This window comes from Daphnia pulicaria, chromosome 12 (genome assembly GCF_021234035.1).
Source record: "Daphnia pulicaria isolate SC F1-1A chromosome 12, SC_F0-13Bv2, whole genome shotgun sequence".
In the NCBI taxonomy this organism is placed as follows: domain Eukaryota; kingdom Metazoa; phylum Arthropoda; class Branchiopoda; order Diplostraca; family Daphniidae; genus Daphnia; species Daphnia pulicaria.
In genome coordinates, this window is record NC_060924.1 from 694,219 (window position 1) to 715,717 (window position 21,499).

At 42.1% G+C, this 21,499-nt stretch overlaps 8 protein-coding genes across 12 annotated transcripts; 6 read left to right on the forward strand and 2 right to left on the reverse strand.

The window, feature by feature from the left end:
* Positions 1–2,708: 2,708 nt before the first annotated feature.
* LOC124316525 (salivary glue protein Sgs-3-like) lies at positions 2,709–4,034 on the forward strand. 3 transcript variants are annotated; one of them, XM_046782522.1, is made up of 5 exons: positions 2,709–2,862; positions 2,953–3,031; positions 3,158–3,169; positions 3,221–3,771; positions 3,866–4,034. In XM_046782522.1, the coding sequence occupies exons 2-4, from the start codon at positions 3,029–3,031 to the stop codon at positions 3,767–3,769; spliced, it is 564 nt and encodes a 187-aa protein (XP_046638478.1). In that variant the 5' UTR covers positions 2,709–2,862; positions 2,953–3,028; the 3' UTR covers positions 3,770–3,771; positions 3,866–4,034. The 3 variants fall into 3 exon arrangements, with proteins under 3 accessions (XP_046638478.1, XP_046638477.1, XP_046638476.1); XM_046782521.1 differs by lacking the exon at positions 3,158–3,169 and having other exon boundaries at positions 3,171–3,433; positions 3,464–3,771; XM_046782520.1 differs by lacking the exon at positions 3,158–3,169 and having other exon boundaries at positions 3,171–3,771.
* Positions 4,035–6,321: 2,287 nt separating this feature from the next.
* LOC124316488 (salivary glue protein Sgs-3-like) lies at positions 6,322–7,945 on the forward strand. Of its 2 annotated transcripts, none has more exons than XM_046782468.1 (3): positions 6,322–6,436; positions 6,515–6,590; positions 6,695–7,945. In XM_046782468.1, the coding sequence occupies exons 1-3, from the start codon at positions 6,416–6,418 to the stop codon at positions 7,420–7,422; spliced, it is 825 nt and encodes a 274-aa protein (XP_046638424.1). In that variant the 5' UTR covers positions 6,322–6,415; the 3' UTR covers positions 7,423–7,945. The 2 variants fall into 2 exon arrangements, with proteins under 2 accessions (XP_046638424.1, XP_046638425.1); XM_046782469.1 differs by having other exon boundaries at positions 6,713–7,945.
* Positions 7,946–9,145: 1,200 nt separating this feature from the next.
* On the forward strand, positions 9,146–9,722 carry LOC124316722 (endoglucanase-like). The gene has a single exon (XM_046782668.1). It carries the CDS (start codon positions 9,146–9,148, stop codon positions 9,641–9,643), a length of 498 nt encoding a protein of 165 aa, XP_046638624.1. The 3' UTR covers positions 9,644–9,722.
* A 159-nt stretch (positions 9,723–9,881) lies between these two features.
* Positions 9,882–12,698, forward strand: LOC124316724 (cell surface glycoprotein 1-like). The gene has a single exon (XM_046782669.1). It carries the CDS (start codon positions 9,882–9,884, stop codon positions 12,696–12,698), a length of 2,817 nt encoding a protein of 938 aa, XP_046638625.1.
* Positions 12,699–13,142: 444 nt separating this feature from the next.
* Positions 13,143–14,740, reverse strand: LOC124316469. Its single transcript, XM_046782442.1, has 4 exons — positions 14,482–14,740; positions 14,226–14,420; positions 13,807–14,165; positions 13,143–13,726 (listed from the first exon to the last, which is right to left on the reverse strand). Exons 2-4 carry the CDS (start codon positions 14,418–14,420, stop codon positions 13,399–13,401), a joined length of 882 nt encoding a protein of 293 aa, XP_046638398.1. The 5' UTR covers positions 14,482–14,740; the 3' UTR covers positions 13,143–13,398.
* A 319-nt stretch (positions 14,741–15,059) lies between these two features.
* On the reverse strand, positions 15,060–21,258 carry LOC124316435. 2 transcript variants are annotated; one of them, XM_046782378.1, is made up of 6 exons: positions 21,160–21,258; positions 20,133–20,279; positions 16,388–16,608; positions 16,095–16,316; positions 15,641–16,032; positions 15,060–15,569 (listed from the first exon to the last, which is right to left on the reverse strand). In XM_046782378.1, the coding sequence occupies exons 4-6, from the start codon at positions 16,314–16,316 to the stop codon at positions 15,212–15,214; spliced, it is 972 nt and encodes a 323-aa protein (XP_046638334.1). In that variant the 5' UTR covers positions 16,388–16,608; positions 20,133–20,279; positions 21,160–21,258; the 3' UTR covers positions 15,060–15,211. The 2 variants fall into 2 exon arrangements, with proteins under 2 accessions (XP_046638334.1, XP_046638333.1); XM_046782377.1 differs by having other exon boundaries at positions 21,131–21,255.
* On the forward strand, positions 16,620–19,155 carry LOC124316447 (alpha-tocopherol transfer protein-like). Its single transcript, XM_046782405.1, has 7 exons — positions 16,620–17,898; positions 17,969–18,128; positions 18,203–18,290; positions 18,354–18,524; positions 18,588–18,698; positions 18,761–18,866; positions 18,943–19,155. Exons 1-7 carry the CDS (start codon positions 17,742–17,744, stop codon positions 19,092–19,094), a joined length of 945 nt encoding a protein of 314 aa, XP_046638361.1. The 5' UTR covers positions 16,620–17,741; the 3' UTR covers positions 19,095–19,155.
* Positions 19,274–21,492, forward strand: LOC124316444 (retinaldehyde-binding protein 1-like). The gene is made up of 8 exons (XM_046782398.1): positions 19,274–19,753; positions 19,884–20,079; positions 20,148–20,307; positions 20,386–20,476; positions 20,559–20,729; positions 20,789–20,899; positions 20,975–21,080; positions 21,155–21,492. The coding sequence occupies exons 2-8, from the start codon at positions 19,923–19,925 to the stop codon at positions 21,304–21,306; spliced, it is 948 nt and encodes a 315-aa protein (XP_046638354.1). The 5' UTR covers positions 19,274–19,753; positions 19,884–19,922; the 3' UTR covers positions 21,307–21,492.
* The last annotated feature ends 7 nt before the right edge of the window (positions 21,493–21,499 follow it).

A 21,499-nucleotide genomic window follows, 5' to 3' on the forward strand; every position in this document is an offset into this window, starting at 1 on the left:
GATAAAAATTTTGTTCAGTTTAAATTTCGATGCAAGAGATGCAAAAGGTCAGTTTACCTTATAATGAGCGGTCTCCCAACGAAGGTTGATTCACTACAAGAAGTCCCGATGGAGAAAGATGTTGCCTTATACACGTAAATTTTATAACGAAGATTTTCCGTCGACTCTTATTTAAAAACTCAGTCAAGCATGTTTACTACTAACAGCACTGCGACACTAATAAAAGAAAACACTCGGCGCTTGAAAAGGTGGGATCTAAATTTAGTTTCTAACTCTCCGAATATAAGGCGCAATAAGCTACTTTTATTTATGACTTTATACCCGTCGACCCTGTTATGTTTCCTTGTGACGTTCTCAATCCTTGAAAATTTAACACCGAACGTATTCATCTCTCATTTCGTGTACGAGAAATCAAATGGCCATCAACCCCGGCCAGTCCACAGTCCCGTTGTCCTGATGAGCCCACTTTGTCGTAGTAGGAAGAATATTGCACCCGACGACAAAACAGGTTGCATATAGCGCTCGACACGTATACGCCAACACGGCAAAAACCTTAAATCAAAAGGCTAAATACCTTTAGAAATTCTTTTACTTCAAGATCGGAGCTTTGGGGTCTGCGATGAATACACGGCGCCTTTGACATTATATGTGTGTTCCTCTCTTTCGCATGGTTACATAACTACGTGTTATTGGTATTCATGTCAAGATGGCAATTGCGGACGAGTTCAATTCTGAAAGCTAAAAGATGAATAATGTTTATTTGAAACACGAGGCTTAATTAGTTATAAGTAAGGACTCTGAATTTGTAGCCTCGACTTATCCACCGTCGAGTTGTCCTGATTTGAATAGAACTTTCGATTAACAACGCTTGAATGATAATTGAGTCTTCTTCGAAAGAGGTGGATCATTTATTCGTTTACACATTCCAGCACTGAATCGTTTGGACGCGGCGAACCTATTTCCTTTGTCATTTGTGTAAAGCAAAAGGCGGACTGGGAACTCTTTGTGTGTGTATAACAATTTCTGTGTTCTGTGTGGGCGTTTTCCTTTCGAGGCCTTGTCAATTACGTTCTCTCACCCTTTAGTTAGTGAGCATACGACTACTTTTGCCCACCATTCCTTAACTTCTTCCCGGTTTTATTTTCTATAAACTAAAATGCTGTATAGCTCTTTCTATACTTTAATAATATAACCGCAGGATAACAAAGTTATTGATAGGTAAATGTGGGCGACAAAAAATACTTTTGAGGTTAAACGAAAAAATAAGTAAAGCGTCCACACATTTTAAAGAGTAAAACCAAGTCACGTCTTTGATGGTTGCAGACTCATTGAATCGCATTTAACCTGAACTAAAATGCCATTTTGATTTTGTGTAATTGATATTTGGAAATTTTATTTAAAAAAAAAAAAACAATTTTGGTATTCGGAAAGCGGTGATAGCGCACCTGATTTGTTCCCCCCAGGAATCCGCCAAGGTAATATTATGCTGCATGTTTACGTACTTGATAATAACCCCTTCTCCATACACGATTGTCATTCTTCTTCGGGTCAAACAGACCGCTCTTAGACGATGGACAAACAAGCTCTTGGATGACGAAGCTTATTCACCCAGTGACGAAGCGGTTCCGAAGGATCTGCACGACAAATAAACAAAAGAGTAAAATATCAGACACTTGATCGGTAATGTGTAATTTCCCTGACCGGAAACTCCCTATCAAGGTTTTTCAACACGATTTTCAGATTCGTGTGAATGACAACATATAGATATAACTTCAGTCCAAACCTGCATTCAGCTTTATAGCTTCATTTCTCATATCGCCATATCGTTAAACGGCACATGACGACTATAACATGCCACGAATCATCATTGCACCCGCTAATCAAAAGTCAAATGTATAAAGAATCGGAATGAACACATAATTTCATTAAAACATTATATCTTTCTTATTTTGCTAATGAGCTATTAATCATCAATTTTACATCATAAAACAGTTATTGCTTTATATTTTACCATCAGTTAGGGACTCCATCCAACCTGGGACGATTGTACCACAGCAACTGAAGGCACCCCAATATTCGTGCAATTAACTTTCGCCTGGAAAAGTTTTAACGACCCTCCCCCTTGGTCTAACTCGTCCAATAGAATTGTTACAAGCAGGCAAAGAGAAACAAACTGCGCAACTCGTCTATATGAAAACCTGTACCTTATGGGACACGTCAGCACACGTCATTCACTCGTCTCCCCACCGAATTTTCACATATGTGTTGACAGCCTGTCTTTCAAACTTTTCATATCAATGTCTGTTATCGTCGCTATATTCTGAAACCCTTTTTTTTTCTTTTGGAAGTGCAATGCAGGTGTAGATAATCTGCTATATGCCAACCCGTCACACAAATTCGGGCGAGAAATGAAATGCGTCTATAGCAGTACTCACAGGTAGCCATCTAGGACGCAGCTGGAACTGCTGGATATTCTTGTTTTTTCTGGTTTCAAACCGGATTTGATATTCGTATATATCGGAACTTTAGGCAGGGATATTGAAAGCAACGGTTGAAACATATGCACAGGAAAGGGACGTGCGTCATACATCTTGCACACATTTCTTCAACATTAGCACTTTCAGCTAACCCATTCTCTTCGCCCAGGCTCATCAGAGCGTGTACACCAAATGTTTTGGAATATGTCGAACCCCAACTGCGCATTTCTCTAATGTATAGCTAACTGAATTAAAACGCAATAAAAAGCGAGATGAGCAATACGAGTTATCACCATTCGTCGTCGGCCAGCGTTACCCTATACTTAAGGTTTCTCCGCGAAAATCGACTGCTCTACACTTCACGATGCGTCCCACACAATTTTTGGTAATTCGAAAATTATTTTCAATTTTTCTACTTTGGATTGAATCGAATTTTGAATCTGAAATTTTTTTCGTTTCTGTTTAACCATTTCAGACAATCTGCTTCATTTGTCTCTTCAGTCGTGCCCACTCGTATTCTCTAGAGTCCCTTGGGTTGAGCCAGCTCAGCAATGGTAATTATCGTTTCGATGAGAATTTTTAGGCCAGAAATATAAGTGATTTGGCACTCATTATAAACTAACCGTTATTATTTCGACTGTGATGTGTATTTATAAATATTTGTAACTTTGAGCTAACTGAATTTCGTTGAAGTTTTTCGCGGCGGTTTTGGAGCTTTTGGCCGCCAAAATGGAGGTATTGGCGTTTTTCGCGGCGGTTATGGAGATTCGAAAGTGGCTGATGACATGGAATTGAGACAAGACCCTCTCACCGAAGCTCCTATTACCGAAGCTCCTATTACCGAAGCTCCCATCACTGAAGCTCCTATTACTGAAGCTCCTATTACTGAAGCTCCCATCACTGAAGCTCCCATCACTGAAGCTCCTATTACTGAAGCTCCCATCACTGAAGCTCCTATAACTGAGGCTCCTATTACTGAAGCTCCCATCACTGAAGCTCCTATTACTGATGCCCCGACGGACCCACCAACTACAACTAAACCTACCACAAAAAAACCAACAACTAAAAAGCCAACAACTAAAAAACCCACAACTAAAAAACCCACCACCAAAAAACCCACCACTAAGAAACCTACCACTAAAAAACCCACAACGAAAAAACCTACTACTAAAAAACCTACCACAAAGAAACCCACTACCAAGAAACCTACCACCAAGAAACCCACCACCAAAAAACCTACCACCAAGAAGCCAACGACAAAGAAACCTACGACGAAAAAACCGGTTGGTTAGAGTTTGAGTCAGATCGATCCTCGATCAACCAATTCTCCGCTTCCGAATTTCGTGACAGTTAAGGCCTCTGCATCCGAAAATTGATCGCCCATATCCCTATACCAAATATTCGTATTTTCAAAATGTAATTGGCTTATGTTGTTCCACCCGTCCTACGTATTTAGTCACCATCAACATTATTTATATATTTTAATCAGTGCGTGGTTTTTGTGCTACAAATCACATGTTGATGAATAAGGGCAAAATAAAATTCTTTGATCAGCAATAATTTTTATGCACTAGTTTTTTCGCCGTTTAAAAATTCGGTTACAGTAGGCCTACTGCTGCCATCAAGAGTGTATAATTTCTAGTTGCAATTTGCTAGAAGTTTTAGAATTTCTAATATTTTTCGAATTTGATTGACCCAAAGTTGTGAGGTACAGAACCGGGCCTGATCTACAGTCGCTCATGAGTTATTTCAAAATGAACCCCTATACTGAGTGAAGAAAAACGCCAAGAGAAAACAGTCCCAATCAATGGCATAAGCTCAAGAATAATGGGGAATAATCGAATTCCGTAACGATTTAAAAAACAGTCAGACAGGAAGAATAGATAGATCTAGATTTGTCCTACCTTTAAGTCTGGGAAATACGGCCAAGCATTTACACAAGTGATCCATCCGCAGAATAGAAGAACACACCAAGGGCCTCAGACTCGTGAATGCACCCACAGTCCCACACACACATATGGGTGTAGGCCTACACGAGGACAGACGGGATTTAAAGAAATGGGGAAGAAGAGGTACGTAACTCGGCCGACATCGGTAGTTTTCTCCAATCAAGAGGGATACTGTGCATCTAAATATAAGAAAAACAAATGGGTTACGAAAACATTTACTGAAACAACCTTAATTTTTAATAAATGAGAGAATGTAAAGTTTCCATGTGTTACCCTGCTTTTTTTCAAGTCGTGCATCATTCAAATATCTAGCAGGTTGCAGGAATAAAAGTAATAGAAATAATTATAGCCTGGCAATGATGCTGATGAGAGGCCAACAAAAGCAAAACTTGATGTTATGATAGCTGGCTCAGGCCCCAAATCTGCACAAAGAAAAACGTTAGTGCAAACAAACTTCCACGCATTGACAGGGGGTTTACATGATAAAAGCTAGTCAGGCACAAGCATTTCACAAATTTGGAACAAGATTACCTCTTCTATTCAAGCTTCCAAAATTATTCCATTTGTATTCCTAGTTTTATTTACCTGCTAAACAGTATCGAGTGGAGAGCATGGAGAGCCATCACAGAGTTCACATGACGAACACATTCAATAATTTTGTTTGTTCTGATATTTTTCGTGCATCCACGTAGCCATACGTTTCCGAAAAAGGAATCGCTTCTTTGTTATCTCAAACTTTGTCCTTTTTTCGAAACTTGTAGTCTTGTAAACAAAATAAAAGCAGACGACACTAATGTTTTTAATTAGCCGTGCTTAAGCATCGATTGAAATAAATCGACCTCCCCACTAAACTAAATCCAAATCGCCGAAAAGCGACCAAATTGGCTTTCTCACTCGACATCCACTGGGATTGGATATTATTGGAAATATTTTAATATCAAATAAGCTAGTTCCATTCGTCTCATCAGCTGCTATCCTAATAATATTGTTGGGTTCATTATTTAAATTTTATTCATATCCAAGTTGAACTTTAGCTGTTCCATTAGACCAATGAGTTAATATAGATCGTAATTAAATTTGCATAAATCATTTCTCAAGTCAAGTACTATTTTATTATATGGTTATTTTATTGGCAATTATTCGTTTTGAGTCCATTTCTAGGAATGAACCGTAAAACCCGAGTTTGACTAAGCATCTGAACAGAGCCCAGTATTTTATGATACTGCGCTATTAAATTTCAAGTGGGAACTTTGGAAACTCCCAGCGACGTCCCCTTTCTCCTATTGTCCAATAGTATCGTTACATGCAGGCAAGAGAAACAAAGTGCGCCACTCGTCACTAGAATCCTAGCACCTTATGGGACACGTCATTTGTTTGCGTCTTTCCACCGAGCTGAAAAGCTGTCATCACTCAACTATCTAAAACATTTTCTATCTGTTTTTGTCGTCGTCTAGCTACCCTTTGTAGCCTGTAGCTATACATTTTTCACATGGCCATGCCAAAATGGCATGCGTGTCCCATTTAACACGTAAAAGTACTCAACGAACAAATCTTGATGGACATCTAGAGTTCTATTAGAAACGGTTTCTATTTTTTTCGTGTCCAAACTATACGACATTGTTGGGGGGGGGGGGGGATATAGTTACATAGCCCACGGAGCTTCAATTTTGGCCAGGCAAATGCTGTCAGCGTCACCATCACACATTTCACCAACTACATCGCACTTGTCACCGATTGTCACTCGAAATATTACTCCGTCGTTCAACAGGTTTATTAGAGCGTATTTGAAACGTCCTGGGTTATAACAGACAATGCAACAATAACCCCAATGGATTTCTAGATATTTCTAGTGGTCGATGTTGAATTCGAATTTCTATATAAAAAGGAAGCAAATCTACGGCATGATCATTCTACGGCAGCCAGTGAAAACCATCGATTCGATTGTATAGGCTCATTCGCGGAAATCTACTGCAGTTAATTTCTCTCACGATGCGTCTCACTTATTTTTTGGTAATTTAAAATTTATTTTCGCTATGTAAAAATTCAAGTTAAATAAGAATGTATATTGTCATTCTGTTTAATTATCAGGCAATTTGCTTCATTTGTCTCGTCGGTCGTGTCCGCCCGCATTCCCTTGGATCCTTTGGAAGGAGCCTCAAGGATGGTTAGTGGTTTGTTTAGACCAAATGTCATAGAAAAATTATAAAGAAATCATTAAAAGTTATCGTTTCATTTTAATTTTTTTATTAAATATGTTTTTGACCTAAGTTGTTGTTGATTCGAAAGTGGCTTATGATATGCAACTGAGAGATGATCCTCCGACGGATGCCCCTACCGATGCTCCTACCGACGCCCCTACTGACGCTCCTACTGACGCCCCTACTGACGCCCCCACTGATGCTCCTACCGATGCCCCTACCGATGCTCCTACCGAAGCCCCTACCGATACTCCTACAGACGCCCCTACCGACGCTCCTACTGACGCCCCTACAGACGCCCCTACCGACGCTCCTACTGACGCCCCTACCGACGCTCCTACCGACGCTCCTACTGACGCCCCCACTGATGCTCCTACCGATGCCCCTACCGATGCTCCTACCGATACTCCTACAGACGCCCCTACAGACGCCCCTACCGACGCTCCTACCGACGCTCCTACTGATGCCCCTACCGACGCCCCGACGGACGCACCAACTACAAAACCGTCGACCCAAAAGCCAGCAACCACAGTAAAACCTACAACAACTAAACCTACCACAAAAATGCCTACTACAGTTAAACCGACTACAGCTAAACCCACCACTATAAAACCAACTACAGCTAAGCCTACCACCAAGAAACCTACTACAGTAAAACCTACCACTAAGAAGCCTACTACAATGAAACCTACTACTAAGAAACCGACTACAGCTAAGGCTACCACTAAGAAACCTACAGTGAAACCTACCACTAAGAAACCTACAGTGAAACCTACTACTATAAGAAACCTACAGTGAAACCTACTACTAAGAAACCTACAGTGAAACCTACCACTAAGAAACCTACAGTGAAACCTACCACTAAGAAACCTACAGTGAAACCTACCACTAAGAAGCCTACTACAATGAAACCTACAACTAAGAAACCAACGACGAAAAAACCAGTTGGTTAGTTAGAGTTAGTCCTCGGCAAACAATATTTCTTCGCTTCAGAGTACCTTTATAGCGTGACATCCCTGCATCCGATAATTGACCACCGAAATACCAAATCTTCGTGTTTTAACAAATGGAATTGGTTTCTCAATACGTCGCCCATATATAGTCAAACATCAGCTTTATGCATATATATCGATTTGTGTTTTTGTGTCCCACAAAATGCATATAACTGATGAATAAGGGCATCATAAATTTTGTTTTTGTTTAGGGCCTACCAAACAGTTATTTAAGTGTTGGGCTATAGTTTCAGGCGTGTCGGTGGATTGACTATCATATCCAACTGTAATGGGTTAAATGTTTTGAAATAAATTCATCGTTACAGTTATTTGGCCTAACGGCTGACTGATGAACTGATTAAGCTCTCTGTTTGCATCCCTTTCTGTGGAATATTCGTCGAATGCATCATTTATCACATGATGCTAAATAAGAGCAAAATAAAATCAGTTGATCAGCAAACATTTATATAGAGAATTTTTTTTGCCGTCCAAATATTAGATTACCGAAGACAGCGCTGCTGTAAAAAGTATAGATAGACCGGAAAAACATCGCTATAACGAGGAGGTGCCGTGTCGGTGGTAGGTCACCACCAAACAGGAAGAATAATAGACATAAATTTATTCTATCTCTAAGCGTCTTTCCACAGAGCTGAAAAGCTGTCATCACTCAACTATATAAAACATTTTCCATCTGCCGTCGTCATTTTTCAAAATTCTCTAGCTATACATTATTCACAAACACATGACAACGCCAACACGACATGCGTGTCCCAGGGACACGCATATAGACATTCTCAACGAACAAATATCTGGGTCGCATCTGGATTTCTGTTAGAATCGGTTTCTATTTTTCGTCGAACCTCTTTACGCCTTTGTTGAGGGGGGGGGGGGATAGCTCATGGAGCTTCAATTTCGGCCAGGCAAATGCTGAATATATGTACCAGCGTCACCATCACACATTTCACCATCACTTGTGCCCGATTGCCACTCGAAACTTTACTACGTCGTTCGGCAGGTTTATTAGAGCGTATTTAAAACGTTCCGGTTTACACCAGCCAATGCAACAAACCCTATATGGATGTCTAGATATTTCTAGTGGTCGATGTTGAATTCGAATTCATATATAAAAAGGAAGCAAATCTACGGCATGATCATTCTACGGCAGCCAGTGAAAACCATCGTGTCATTTTTACAGGCTCATTCGTGAAAATCTACCGCAGTAAACTTCGCTCACAATGCGTCGCACTCATTTTTTGGTAATTTGAAATTTATTTTCGCTTGTTTATTATTATTGATATGATTCAGGTTAAATAAGAATGCATTGTCATTCTTTTTAATTATCAGGCAATTTGCTTCATTTGTCTCGTCGGTCATGTCCACCCGTTTTCCCTTAGATCCCTCGGAAGGAGCAATCTCAACAATGGTGAGTGTTTTGTTTAGACTAATCATTCAAAATTATCCTTGCATTTTATGAATTTAATTAATTTTGTTTGACTTCAATTGTTGTTGATTCGAAAGTGGGTTATAATATGCAAATAAGAGAGGATCCTCCGACGAATGCCCCAACCGATGCCCCTACCGATTCACCCACTGATACACCTACCGATTCACCCACTGATCCACCTACCTACGCCCCCACTGATCCACCTACCGATTCACCAACTGACGCCCCTACCGATGCCCCCACTGATGCACCTACCGACGCCCCTACCGATGCCCCTACCGACGCGCCCACTGATGCACCTTCCGATTCACCCACTGATCCACCTACCGATTCTTCCACTGACGCCCCTACCGCCGCCCCAACTGATGCACCTACGGACGCCCCTACTGATGCACCTACCGATGCCCCCACCAATTCGCCTACCGACGCCCCCACTGATGCACCTACCGACGCCCCTACTGATGCACCTACCAATTCACCCACTGACACCCCTACAACCGCCCTCACTGATGCACCTACCGACGCCCCTACTGATGCAGCTACCGACGCCCCTACTGATGCACCTACCGATGCCCCAACTTAGGCACCTACCGACGCCCCTACCGATTTACCCACTGAAGCCCCTACCGACTCCCCCACTAATTCGCCTACCGACACCCCCACCGATTCGCCTACCGACGCCCCCACTGATGCACCTACCGACGCGCCCACTGATGCACCTACCGATTCACCCACTGATCCACCTACCGACAATCCTACCGACGCCCCTACCGATTTACCCACTGAAGCCCCTACCGACGCCCCTACTGATGCACCTACCGATGCCCCCACCGATTCAACTACCGACGCCCCCACTGATGCACCTACCGACGCCCCTACTGATGCACCTACTGATGCCCCTACTGAGGCACCTACCGACGCCCCTACCGATTCGCCTACCGACTCCCCCACCGATTCGCCTACCCTACCCTACTGATGCACCTACCGATGCCCCCACCGATTCAACTACCGACGCCCCCACTGATGCACCTACCGACGCCCCTACTGATGCACCTACTGATGCCCCTACTGAGGCACCTACCGACGCCCCTACCGATTCGCCTACCGACTCCCCCACTGATGCACCTACCGACGCGCCCACTGATGCACCTACCGATTCACCCACTGATGCACCTACCGACGCCCCAACCGATTCACCCACTGATCCACCTACCGATTCCCCAACCGACTCCCCCACTGATTCACCTACCGACGCCCCTACCAATTCACCCACTGATACACCTACCGACGCCCCTACTGATGCACCTACCAACGCCCCTACTGATGCACCTACTGAGGCACCTACCGACGCCCCTACCGATTCACCCACTGAAGCCCCTACCGACTCCCCCACCGATTCGCCTACCGACTCCCCCACCGATTCGCCTACCAACGCCCCCACTGATGCACCTACCGACGCGCCCACTGATGCACCTACCGATTCACCCACTGAAGCCCCTACCGACTCCCTAACCGATTCGCCTACCGACGCCCCCACTGATGCACCTTCCGACGCGCCCACTGATGCACCTACCGATTCACCCACTGAAGCCCCTACCGACAACCCTACTGATGCACCTACCGATTCACCAACTGACGCCCTTACCGACGCCCCTACTGATGCACCTACCGATGCCCCCACCGATTCGCCTACCGACGTCCCCACTGATGCACCTACCGACGCCCCTACTGATGCACCTACTGATGCCCCTACTGAGGCACCTACCGACGCCCCTACCGACGCCCCTACCGATTCGCCTACCGACTCCCCCACCGATTCGCCTACCGACGCCCCCACTGATGCACCTACCGACGCGCCCACTGATGCACCTACCGATTCACCCACTGAACCATCTACCGACTCCCCCACCGATGCTCCTACCGACGCCCCTACAGACGCCTCTACTGACCCACCTACCGATTCACCCACTGTAGCCCCTACCGACAACCCTACTGATGCACCTACCGATTCACCAACTGACGCCCCTACCGACGCCCCTACTGATGCACCTACCGATGCCCCCACCGATTCGCCTACCGACGTCCCCACTGATGCACCTACCGACGCCCCTACTGATGCACCTACTGATGCCCCTACTGAGGCACCTACCGACGCCCCTACCGACGCCCCTACCGATTCGCCTACCGACTCCCCCACCGATTCGCCTACCGACGCCCCCACTGATGCACCTACCGACGCGCCCACTGATGCACCTACCAATTCACCCACTGAACCATCTACCGACTCCCCCACCGATGCTCCTACCGACGCCCCTACAGACGCCTCTACTGACCCACCTACCGATTCACCCACTGATGCACCTACCGACGCCCCAACCGATTCACCCACTGATCCACCTACCGATTCCCCAACCGACTCCCCCACTGATTCACCTACCGACGCCCCTACCAATTCACCCACTGATACACCTACCGACACCCCTACTGATGCACCTACTGAGGCACCTACCGACACCCCTACCGATTCACCCACTGAAGCCCCTACCGACTCCCCCACCGATTCGCCTACCGATGCCCCCACTGATGCACCTACCGACGCGCCCACTGACCCACCTACCGATTCACCCACTGATGCACCTACCGACGGCCCAACCGATTCACCCACTGATCCACCTACCGATTCCCCAACCGAATCCCCCACTGATTCACCTACCGACGCCCCTACCAATTCACCCACTTATGCACCTACCGACGCCCCCACTGATGCACCTACCGATTCACCAACTGAACCATCTACCGACTCCCCCACCGATGCTCCTACTGATGCTCCAACAGACTTTCCCACGGACGCACCAACTACAAAACCATTGACATCAAAGCCGACCACAGTAAAACCTACAACTAAACCAACAACGAAATCACCTATCACGATGAAACCTACCACCAAGATACCTACTACGATGAAACCTACAACAATTAAACCTACCACCAAGAAACCTACGACACTTAAACCTACTACGCTAAAACCTACAACTGTAAAACCTACAACAATTAAACCTACCACCAAGAAACCTACGACACTTAAACCAACAACTAATAAACCTACTACGATAAAACCTACAACTGTTAAACCTACAACAATTAAACCTACCACCAAGAAACCTACAACAATTAAACCTACCACCAAGAAACCTACAACAATTAAACCTACTACGCTAAAACCTACAACAATTAAACCTACTACAATAAAACCTACAACAATTAAACCTACTACGATAAAACCTACAACAATTAAACCTACAACAATTAAACCTACTACGATAAAACCTACAACTATTAAACCCACCACCAAGAAACCTACGACACTTAAACCCACGACTAATAAACCTACTTCAACAGTTAAGCCTACTACTAAGAAACCTACGACACTTAAACCTACAACTAATAAACCTACTACAGTTAAGCCCACTACACTTAAACCTACTACAATAAAACCAACTACAATGAAGCCTACCACTAAGAAAGCTACTACGATGAAACCTACTACTAATAAACCAACTACAGTGAAACTTACCACCAAGAAACCTACAACGAAGCCGACAACTAAGAAACCTACAACGAAAAAACCAGTTGGTTAGATTTAGAGCCGGTCCTCAATCAACTAGGCCTAGTTCTCCGCTTCAGAATACCGTGAATGAGTGACATCCCTGCATCCGAAAATGGACCATCCGAACCTCTTTTTAAAAAAAGGAATTTGTTTCTAAATACGTCGCCCATATATAGTCAAACGTCAGCCTTATGCCTATATCAATTTGTGTGTTGCTGTGTTACGAAATGCATATGCTGATGAATAAGGGGATCGTAAATTTTGTTGTTGTTTAAGGCCTACCAAACAGTTATTAAGTGGTTGCCTATATTTTTAAGCGTGTTGGTAAATAACTATAATACCCAACTGTAATAGGTTTAAATGTTTTCAAATAAATTTATTGTAACAGTTATTTGGACTATAACGGATGACTGATGAACTGATCAATCTCTCTAGTTGCATCCCATTGCGGAAATAAACATGGCAAAGCACTCAAATCATTGAATTCCTTATGTATTGAATAATTAGCGTATAGTAAACGTGGGAGTAAATAAAACCTCAATAACAGAAATGGTTTTTGTCGTAACAAATAATAGCGTAATACCGTGACACCCTATTCTACGTATGTGAATTTCATAATTCAACTGCAAAAACAAACTTTAGTTGGATCTTCTAGTTGGTTTAATAGCTGGGTTTGGAAAAGGCACACAAGTAATCTGTCAGTAAACTTTAATTTGGGCGTTTTCTATACTTTAACCCGCAGCTGCAGGGCACACGATGAAGCCTGCCGGCAAACAGGCAACGCATTGTACTATTGGAGGAGCAGCTACATCTTTACATTGAGCAGCTGGTGGTGGATTAATTAGATTAACAGTTACCGTAGAAGTTGTAGAAGAAAATGAATATGATGTCACAGTAGTAGACACAACAAATTGATTCTTGTTGATGAAGAAAAGCCGTTTCCCTCTTGAGTGTTGGTCTGTTGTCGATGTTTCCCCGTAGTCGATATAATCGCCTTTAGACGACGAAATTTGTTCTGTGTTTCGAACCGATGATGGCGCAAGTTCTGTTGGCATCAATCTATAGAGAAAGTTAGGACAAATAATAATTCCCAGTGCTTTACAGTTTTAACAACAGAGGAATAAAAACAATCGATTTACTTGAGAGTTTCCGAAGGAACAATGGAAAACTGCTCTCCGGTAAAATCTTGAATTTCATGCCTCTTGCGGCGACAAGCAACCGGCACAGGTGACACTTGGAATGCCGGAACGCAATTTTGAATGGATAATAAGTTCAAAGTGGAGGAAACAGTAAACGTCGCCGTTTTAAAAAATGGGTTGTAGAAGCTAGCGCTGCCAAAATTGTAGAGAAATCGCGGATGCGCCTGTTGATTGTAAAACGAATCCTGCAGGAAATGATTTGACGATTTTATCCTGGACTGGGCGTCAGGAAAGCCATCGTTAAAAACATCATTGGGCTCGTTAATCAACTCAGTCAGGTCAGAATTGTAATCCACATTCTATAATACAAATAATTAGGTCGAAATAGTCATAGACCTTTTCTTAGTCTAGTCTTATACTTGAGAAAAGTAAGGTGGAGGAGGTCTTGAAGGGCGCCTCATCAACTGACGAGAAAACGGGATGTTTTCTTCACGATCGACCGGAAGTGGTTCGTAATACGGCGACCACCATAGTAGACTCCTTGGCCGTTGTTGGAATTGTTGGTGAGAGATGGCCACAACATAGGCCGACAGGAATATTAAAACGAACTTCATCTGTGACAGTTTGAAATAAGTAAATTGAATTAATGATAAATTCGCGTTAAATTTTGCTTACAGTATCAGATGTGCGTGTTGGCTTCTTGGTCGTTACACTGTAGATGAGTCGATGGATGCCGAGGTGTTGGAGTTGTTTATATACCTGTTTTTTTCCGGACACCTGTCGCTTTGATGCAGCCGCCTTTTGTTTGAAAAGTTTCTACTGCGTCATTTCGCTGATCAATTTTGGGATTTTAAGCAGTGCTGATATTAATGAAGGTCTCTGGGGAGGGGTTGACTTATAGATTAACAACATGCTGTTCGCTACACTTCTAGCTACTGCGACAAATGCTAACGCAACAATGAATAATAATTTAAAAATACAATGACCTTGCACCATTCCAAGTCATTTTAAAATATTTTATTAGATAGAGATGTTTCTTCAAGTGCTATCATTATTTTGTTGTCGTAAAAATATACTGTTTAATTTGTTCTTAGCTTGAGGACGTTTTCAAACGATGGACATGACTTGACGATTTTGCTGATATTTGCAATTCAGTTTTCCCATAAAAAGCATTGATGGTAATATTATTGCATAGGCTACTCTTTATATATTAATCCACATTTTGCCACCTGAACTCTACAAATCCAATTAGGTATGCTTTAGTTATAATGTATTTTAAAATATGATCCTTCCGCATGCGAACCAACATTATGTCGATAATATAGTAAAGGTACTGTATCATGCATATGCTATAAAGATGAGTAAACTTGAATAAATTGAGTTTGAAAATCTGTTGGTGCATCAATCAACAAACAAAATAGCCTGCTGGTAAACATTTAAGAACGCCGGGCACGGCAACTACAGCCGCTGGCATACCATTAGGGCCAACGGGGACGGCAGCGGTTCCTGGACCCAGCGTAACAGTTTGGGTGATGATTGTCGAAATAAAGGAATAACTGGTGAGTGTTGTCGACGTAAAAAAGCTGTTCCTGTTCAAGAAGAATCGCTTGTCTCTCAAGTTGGCCATGAATTGATCCGCTTTAGACATTTGGGAAACGGAGGGAACTTCATTCTGAGAAGAGATTAAGCTTTCAGAATTAGTCTGGTCTATAGTTTGGAGTGTTTCTCGAGCCTGGCGACCAGGTAAGGCTGTTGGTGTCAACCTATAAAATGAAATAAATGTTTCAGCATCATAGGAAATTGCAACACAACGGAGTTTAATTTATTTAATTACTCGAGAATTTCCGATGGGGCAATGACAAACTGATCGTCTTCAGAATCGTCCATCACATTTCTCTTGCGGCGACAAGAAGGTGGTGGACTGACGGCGAATTGGATTGAAGGAACGCAGCGAATGATAGTGGTAAGAGTCAAAGTTGACGTCAGCTGGAATGTTGCCGTTTTTATCAAGCGATTTCCATTGGTGTTGCCAATGTTGAAGAAGAATTTTCCATCTGGACGGATGTTATAAAATGAGGGCCGCCGGTAGGAACTGAAGCCGCCGAAACTACTGCTGACTCTTGGGAATCCTCCATTCCTGGATTGGATGTCCGCATATTCATTTTGTCCATCGTCTTCGACGTAATCTTGATTCCCGTCAGTTTCGCCATTAAATAATTCTCCATTCTAAATGAAATTTCCCAACTATAGCCGACAACTTCCTATTTAAAAGTAGAATTTTGACTTGCCTGCACATAGTTGACGGATTCAGTTGGTGACGTCAACTGACGCTGAAATGGAAGCTCATCTTGTTGGAGATGGTCGTTGTACAGCGGTTGCTGGTAACTGTTGAGAAGGCGCTGAGGCGAATAAGGCAACCACCAAAGCATTCCTCTGGCCGGGCGCTGCTGATAGAATTGTTGGTGAGAGATGACCACAAGGGCCGACAAGAAGATCAACGCCAATTTCATCTGTGTGGAAATTTCAGATTAAGAATGTAATTATTAAAAATTTCTGTTAAATATTACACTTTATTGCTTACGTTGTTTAAGGTACTAATTGTGGTAGATGATTCTTGTCGCGTTGCTGAGGCTCCAGTGGTTTGGCACAAGGAAAAATTCTTCTTATATATGTTCACATGATTTTTATTCCTTTGTTACTGAAATCAAGTTCTATTCTGTGAAAAATTCTTCTTTGACTTATTCTTGGTGGGCCTAATGCTTTCCATAGAAATAAGGCTGGCTGCGTAGTTGGCGATTGACCCTTTAATAGAATCAGTGAAAAAGTACGCCTACTTCTATTATATGCATTTTGGTGCCAGATTCGTATCTATATAGTTAGATTCAAAATTCAATAAAGGTAACATTTTTAGTAAGTCATGGTGTTCATTTGAATATTTCTCTGCACGGGACAATCAATGCCCATTTTCAGATTTCGAAATAGCTTATTAGTATACTGGCCTCCCCTTTATTATTACATAAAATGTAGAATTGTACTCTATGTAAATGAGGGAGTCATTCAGCGAAAAACGACGGGCTTTCAACAAAATATTTACTACAAAGAAAGAAGGAAGACGCATTTTGTTAAAACATAGAGATTTTACACTACGATATCGCTGCATGGGACGATGATTCGAATTATTAGTGGTGACACTGTTACCGGGCCTTCCTTTTGACAGTCGGCAGCCATTGAAATTTAAACAAAATCCTTTTGTGTGTAATTCGACCTTTAATGACGTTGCATAATTTTATCAAGGTATTTGACCTGCGTCCCTTGGTGACTATAGAGGCTATTATTATATCAAAGAAATCGACTCACGTGCGCAGCATGCCGACACAGCCTATCTCTCGAGCAACATTTACATGATGCTGCAGCTTTAAAATATTTAAAACATAAAATAAAATGACCGATCCATTCGCCAAGTCTGTCACGTAGAAATTGATAGCTTTTAAATCTGAATCAATATCTCCGATAAGAAAATGTTATTGTCGTGTTTGTTTATTTTCTTGACGGAATAATCAAAGCGAGCACCAAAAATAAAAACCAGACGTGACTGTGCAAGAGCCGTACGGGTGGCGAGACACATCAGCTGCGCGAGCAAAGTCGACGCTTATCGTCGTATATTGCACAAAGTGTTAAACTTATCTCGACAATAAGTACAGTCTACCTTCTTATCGGGTGGAAAAAATAAAATTGAGACCCGTAACTCGTGCGCACGATAACACTTTTAGTGTTCAAAAAATAACTTAGTCGGTGTGAGTTTATGGTAAGAGAAACATTATCCAGATTTAATTTTCTAATTTTACTAGCGCTCAATGTGCGCTAGTGTAAAATGACCGCATCACATTAATTATTACAGGATATTTTAGGCGGAGAAAAATAAATCAGCACTGAGAATGCCTGAAAAATTGGACTACGTTACGACCCTGACACCTGAAATCATCGAGCGAGCCGAAAAAGAACTCGGAGAAGATGAGCATCGGCGAACTGAAAGTGTTTTGGCGCTCCGCGAATGGGCCAAAAAGCAACCTCATTTACAGGCAATGCCTTTAGGTGCGTCTTACAGGTTCTTAAAAATCTTTGACTACGATCACGACATCAAAGTCAACTCACAAATATTTAGATGCCAAATTCCTGTTGAGATTTTTGCGCGGCTGCAAGTACAGCGTGGAGACCGTGAAAAAGAAATTGGACCTGACATTGACGTTGCGCACGGCTCTTCCGGAATTTTTCGACGGATGGGATCCCATGTCACCTCAAAACCAAGCGATTCTTAGCTTAGGGTAATTTCTTTTCTTGATACATTTGATTACATTTTACGTTTTCATGCAAACTCAAAATTTTCTCATTCAATCAGAGGAACTTTTCCTCTTCCGGGGTATGACCACTTAGGTCGTAAAGTGTTATTTGGTCGACCCGGGGTTGCTGATCCAAATAAGTTTAAGGTATTTTTCTTAGGACTGCAAATTTTTTTTTTCCAAATAAACCTAGCTAATTTTACCTAACAGTTTGAGGATATCCAACGAGTTGGTCTCATGATTTCAGAGCTGTTGTGTGATGAGGATGAGCAGCTGTTCATCACTGGAATGGTCGTTCTCGTCGACTTGGAAGGCTTCACCATGAGCCACATCACTTCGACTCCAATTGCCATGATGAAAAAATTAATGCCTTGTTTTGAGGTATCATTGCATTGCAGTTTTTACTCTTTATCCCATAATTTGTTGAAAATAATTGTTTGTCAGGATGCAGCACCCATCCGCCCAAAGAGTATGAACTACATTCATAATGCGTCCATCTTCACCGTGATTAACAATCTCTTTTCGGGCCTCATGAAAGAGAAAATGAGAAAAAGAGTAAGCCTTACGAAAATAAATCTCTTGAATTCTTTCTGCTAATAATTTAATTGGCATAAAAGTTGCACATGCACGGAGACGACTTGGAATCGCTCTACAAGGAAATACCCAAAGAAATTCTGCCCAAAGACTATGGCGGTGAAAACTCGTCGATTGCAGAGCTCACTGGTGAGTTATTAACAAACAAGATTGACTCTGATCAAACGACCAATGATTTTTTAAAACTTGAATTATTGCAATGCAGCTGTTTGGAAAAAGAAATGCGAGGATCGTCGAGAATTTCTGATTGCTTCATCTAAAATGAGGTCGGATGAATCCAAACGTCCCGGTAAACCCAAAACGTCCGACGAACTTTTTGGAATTGAAGGATCCTTCCGAAAACTTAACGTCGATTGAAAATGACACTTCCACCCCCTCTTTGACTTCGACTTGAAATAAATAATTTTTTTTCTTCAAATATTTAGATTTGATTTGAATAACAATTTTGTCTTTAACTTTTTTGCGCCGACGATAATAATTTCAAATAAATATTGACGTATGAGTTTGTCATAGGATATCGTCCTGTTACAAAGTCCAATAATCGTGATAAGCACAATAATCGATACTACTCGGTCAGAACTCCCATCCATCCCTCGGTCTAGTTTAGATCAGTGTCAGTCCTTTCTTGAATTGGGATTCTGTGGTAAGAAAAACATCTTCAGATTCTATTTTGTTACATTCCCTATCTCAGCTGTAGTTAATGCCTTTCAAAAATGTACATTAAAAGTTTGTCGTTTAATTTTGACATGATTAATTCATTTTTTCCTTTTGATTTTTGTAGTCGTTCTGCCAAAAATGTTAACTCTAGATGAATAGTCTGTTTTGTTTTAAACCCTTTACGCCGACGGAGATCATTTCAAATAAATATTGACGAATGAGCTTGTCTGGTAGTTTATCGTTTTGATAACCAGGCCGATAATCGCGATAAGCACGATAATCTTATTTCTTATCGGTTGAACTCCCATCCTATCGATCGAGTTTGGATCAGTGTCAGTCCTTTCTTTTGGGATTCTGTGGTAAGAAAAACAATCTCCAAACTCTAATTTTTTAAATTCCCTATGTCCGGTCTAATTATCGGCTTTTTAAAAAAAAAAATGTATAAAAGAAGTTGTCGTTTCATTTAATGAATTCAATTGCAATAACTAGTGTAAATACATTGCTGGCCCCGTCAACATCACCAACATAATGTCTCAAAAACTGGATTACGAAACTACCCTGACACCCGAAATTATTGAAAAAGCTGAAAAGGAACTGGGAGAAGATGAGCATCGACGAACCGAAAGTGTTTTGGCCCTACGCGAATGGGCCAAGAAACAACCTCATTTACAGGCAATGCCACTAGGTATACAGAAAATCGCAAACATTTTCAGTTAATAAAAAAAATGGTACACTTACCCCACACATTTTAAGACGCCAAATTCCTGTTGAGATATTTACGCGGCTGCAAATTCAGCATGGAGAAAGCGAAGAAGAAGCTGGATCTGACACTAACGATGCGTGCGGCTCTTCCGGAATTCTTCGATGGATGGGACCCGCTCTCACCTGAAAATCAAGCGATTCTTAGTATTGGGTAATTCTCGTTGTTTTCTCTGTCAAGTATTTCAAATATTCACTGTACAAACAATAACATAATTTTTTAATCGGACAGAGGTGGATCTCTTCCACTTCCTGGATACGACCATTTAGGTCGTAAGGTGATACTCATCCGACCCGCCGTGGTCGATCTTGTCAAGTTCAAGGTGTGAGATATTTAAAAAAAAAAATAGCTTTCAATTCACACGTGAAAAGCACAATAACGATCCTGCAATTGGTACAACATAGTTCGAACAGGTCCAACGCGCAGGTTTCATGGTCTCGGAAGTGTTGGGAGACGAAGACGAGCAGCTTTTCATCACTGGAATGGTCGCACTGGTCGATTTTTCAGGTTATACAATGAATCACGTCACTGGTACTCCGGTCTCTTCGGTAAAAAAATTGATGGTTTGTTTCCAGGTAATTCATTAGCTTAGTTTTCTGTTTGTTAGTTTAATTTACCTAAATTTTTACGCCAGGATGCAGCACCTATGAGCCCCAAAAGCATGAACTACATTCACACTCCGGCAGTATTCAATATTTTGAACAATCTCGTAAACGGTCTCATGAAAGAGAAAATTAAGAAAAGAGTAAGCCTATAGGCCTAATATTTGTCGTGAAATTCTCTAGATAATTGTTTAACCAATAATTCGCTTTCACCACAGTTACATATGCACGGAGAAGACTTGGAATCCCTCTACAAGGAAATACCCCAGAAAATGCTGCCCAAAGAGTATGGCGGTGAGAATTCGTCCGTTGCAGAACTCAGTGGTGAGCTCATGACAAATTGACAGAGTTTGACTTTGAATTAAAATACTCACTGATTGAATTATTTTAAAATGCAGCTTACTGGAAGAAAAAGTGTGAGGATCGTCGAGATTTTCTGATTGCGACGTCCAAAATGAGGTCGGATGAATCCAAACGTCCCGGTCGACCCAAAACGTCCGACGAACTATTTGGAATTGAAGGATCCTTCCGGAAACTCAACGTGGATTAGAGACCAACTGAAATTGAAATAAATAAAATAATTGTAGTAAATTAGGGGTTTCTTTCTCTGTGATGAACTTTCCTCCCGACAAATATTTGATTAATTTATGTTTTGGTGTTGCCATGGTCAAAGTTGATGCTCAATGTATCTCCTAGTTTTACCAAAATACACTCGATATTATCTGGACAAGCACAATCTACTT

Excerpts from the sequence above, each read along its gene's own strand:
- LOC124316488 (XM_046782468.1), top strand. The coding sequence starts at position 6,416 with ATGCGTCTCACTTATTTTTTG. Across the intron at positions 6,437-6,514 it reads TGCGTCTCACTTATTTTTTG|GCAATTTGCTTCATTTGTCT; the intron begins GTAATTTAAAAT and ends TTTAATTATCAG. Across the intron at positions 6,591-6,694 it reads TGGAAGGAGCCTCAAGGATG|TTGTTGTTGATTCGAAAGTG; the intron begins GTTAGTGGTTTG and ends TTTTGACCTAAG.
- LOC124316435 (XM_046782378.1), bottom strand. The coding sequence starts at position 16,316 with ATGAAATTGGCGTTGATCTTCTTGTCGGCCCTTGTGGTCATCTCTCAC. Across the intron at positions 16,033-16,094 it reads AATCCGTCAACTATGTGCAG|AATGGAGAATTATTTAATGG; the intron begins GCAAGTCAAAAT and ends AATTTCATTTAG. Across the intron at positions 15,570-15,640 it reads GCCCCATCGGAAATTCTCGA|GTTGACACCAACAGCCTTAC; the intron begins GTAATTAAATAA and ends TTCATTTTATAG.
- LOC124316444 (XM_046782398.1), top strand. The coding sequence starts at position 19,923 with ATGTCTCAAAAACTGGATTACGAAACTACCCTGACACCCGAAATTATT. Across the intron at positions 20,080-20,147 it reads TTTACAGGCAATGCCACTAG|ACGCCAAATTCCTGTTGAGA; the intron begins GTATACAGAAAA and ends ACACATTTTAAG. Across the intron at positions 20,308-20,385 it reads CAAGCGATTCTTAGTATTGG|AGGTGGATCTCTTCCACTTC; the intron begins GTAATTCTCGTT and ends TTAATCGGACAG.
- LOC124316724 (XM_046782669.1), top strand. The coding sequence starts at position 9,882 with ATGCCCCCACCGATTCAACTACCGACGCCCCCACTGATGCACCTACCG.
- LOC124316469 (XM_046782442.1), bottom strand. The coding sequence starts at position 14,420 with ATGAAGTTCGTTTTAATATTCCTGTCGGCCTATGTTGTGGCCATCTCT. Across the intron at positions 14,166-14,225 it reads CTCCACCTTACTTTTCTCAA|AATGTGGATTACAATTCTGA; the intron begins GTATAAGACTAG and ends TTTGTATTATAG. Across the intron at positions 13,727-13,806 it reads GTTCCTTCGGAAACTCTCAA|ATTGATGCCAACAGAACTTG; the intron begins GTAAATCGATTG and ends CTTTCTCTATAG.
- LOC124316722 (XM_046782668.1), top strand. The coding sequence starts at position 9,146 with ATGCAAATAAGAGAGGATCCTCCGACGAATGCCCCAACCGATGCCCCT.
- LOC124316447 (XM_046782405.1), top strand. The coding sequence starts at position 17,742 with ATGCCTGAAAAATTGGACTACGTTACGACCCTGACACCTGAAATCATC. Across the intron at positions 18,129-18,202 it reads CAAGCGATTCTTAGCTTAGG|AGGAACTTTTCCTCTTCCGG; the intron begins GTAATTTCTTTT and ends TCATTCAATCAG. Across the intron at positions 18,699-18,760 it reads AAGAGAAAATGAGAAAAAGA|TTGCACATGCACGGAGACGA; the intron begins GTAAGCCTTACG and ends TTGGCATAAAAG.
- LOC124316525 (XM_046782520.1), top strand. The coding sequence starts at position 2,842 with ATGCGTCCCACACAATTTTTG. Across the intron at positions 2,863-2,952 it reads TGCGTCCCACACAATTTTTG|ACAATCTGCTTCATTTGTCT; the intron begins GTAATTCGAAAA and ends TAACCATTTCAG. Across the intron at positions 3,032-3,170 it reads GTTGAGCCAGCTCAGCAATG|TTTTTCGCGGCGGTTTTGGA; the intron begins GTAATTATCGTT and ends ATTTCGTTGAAG.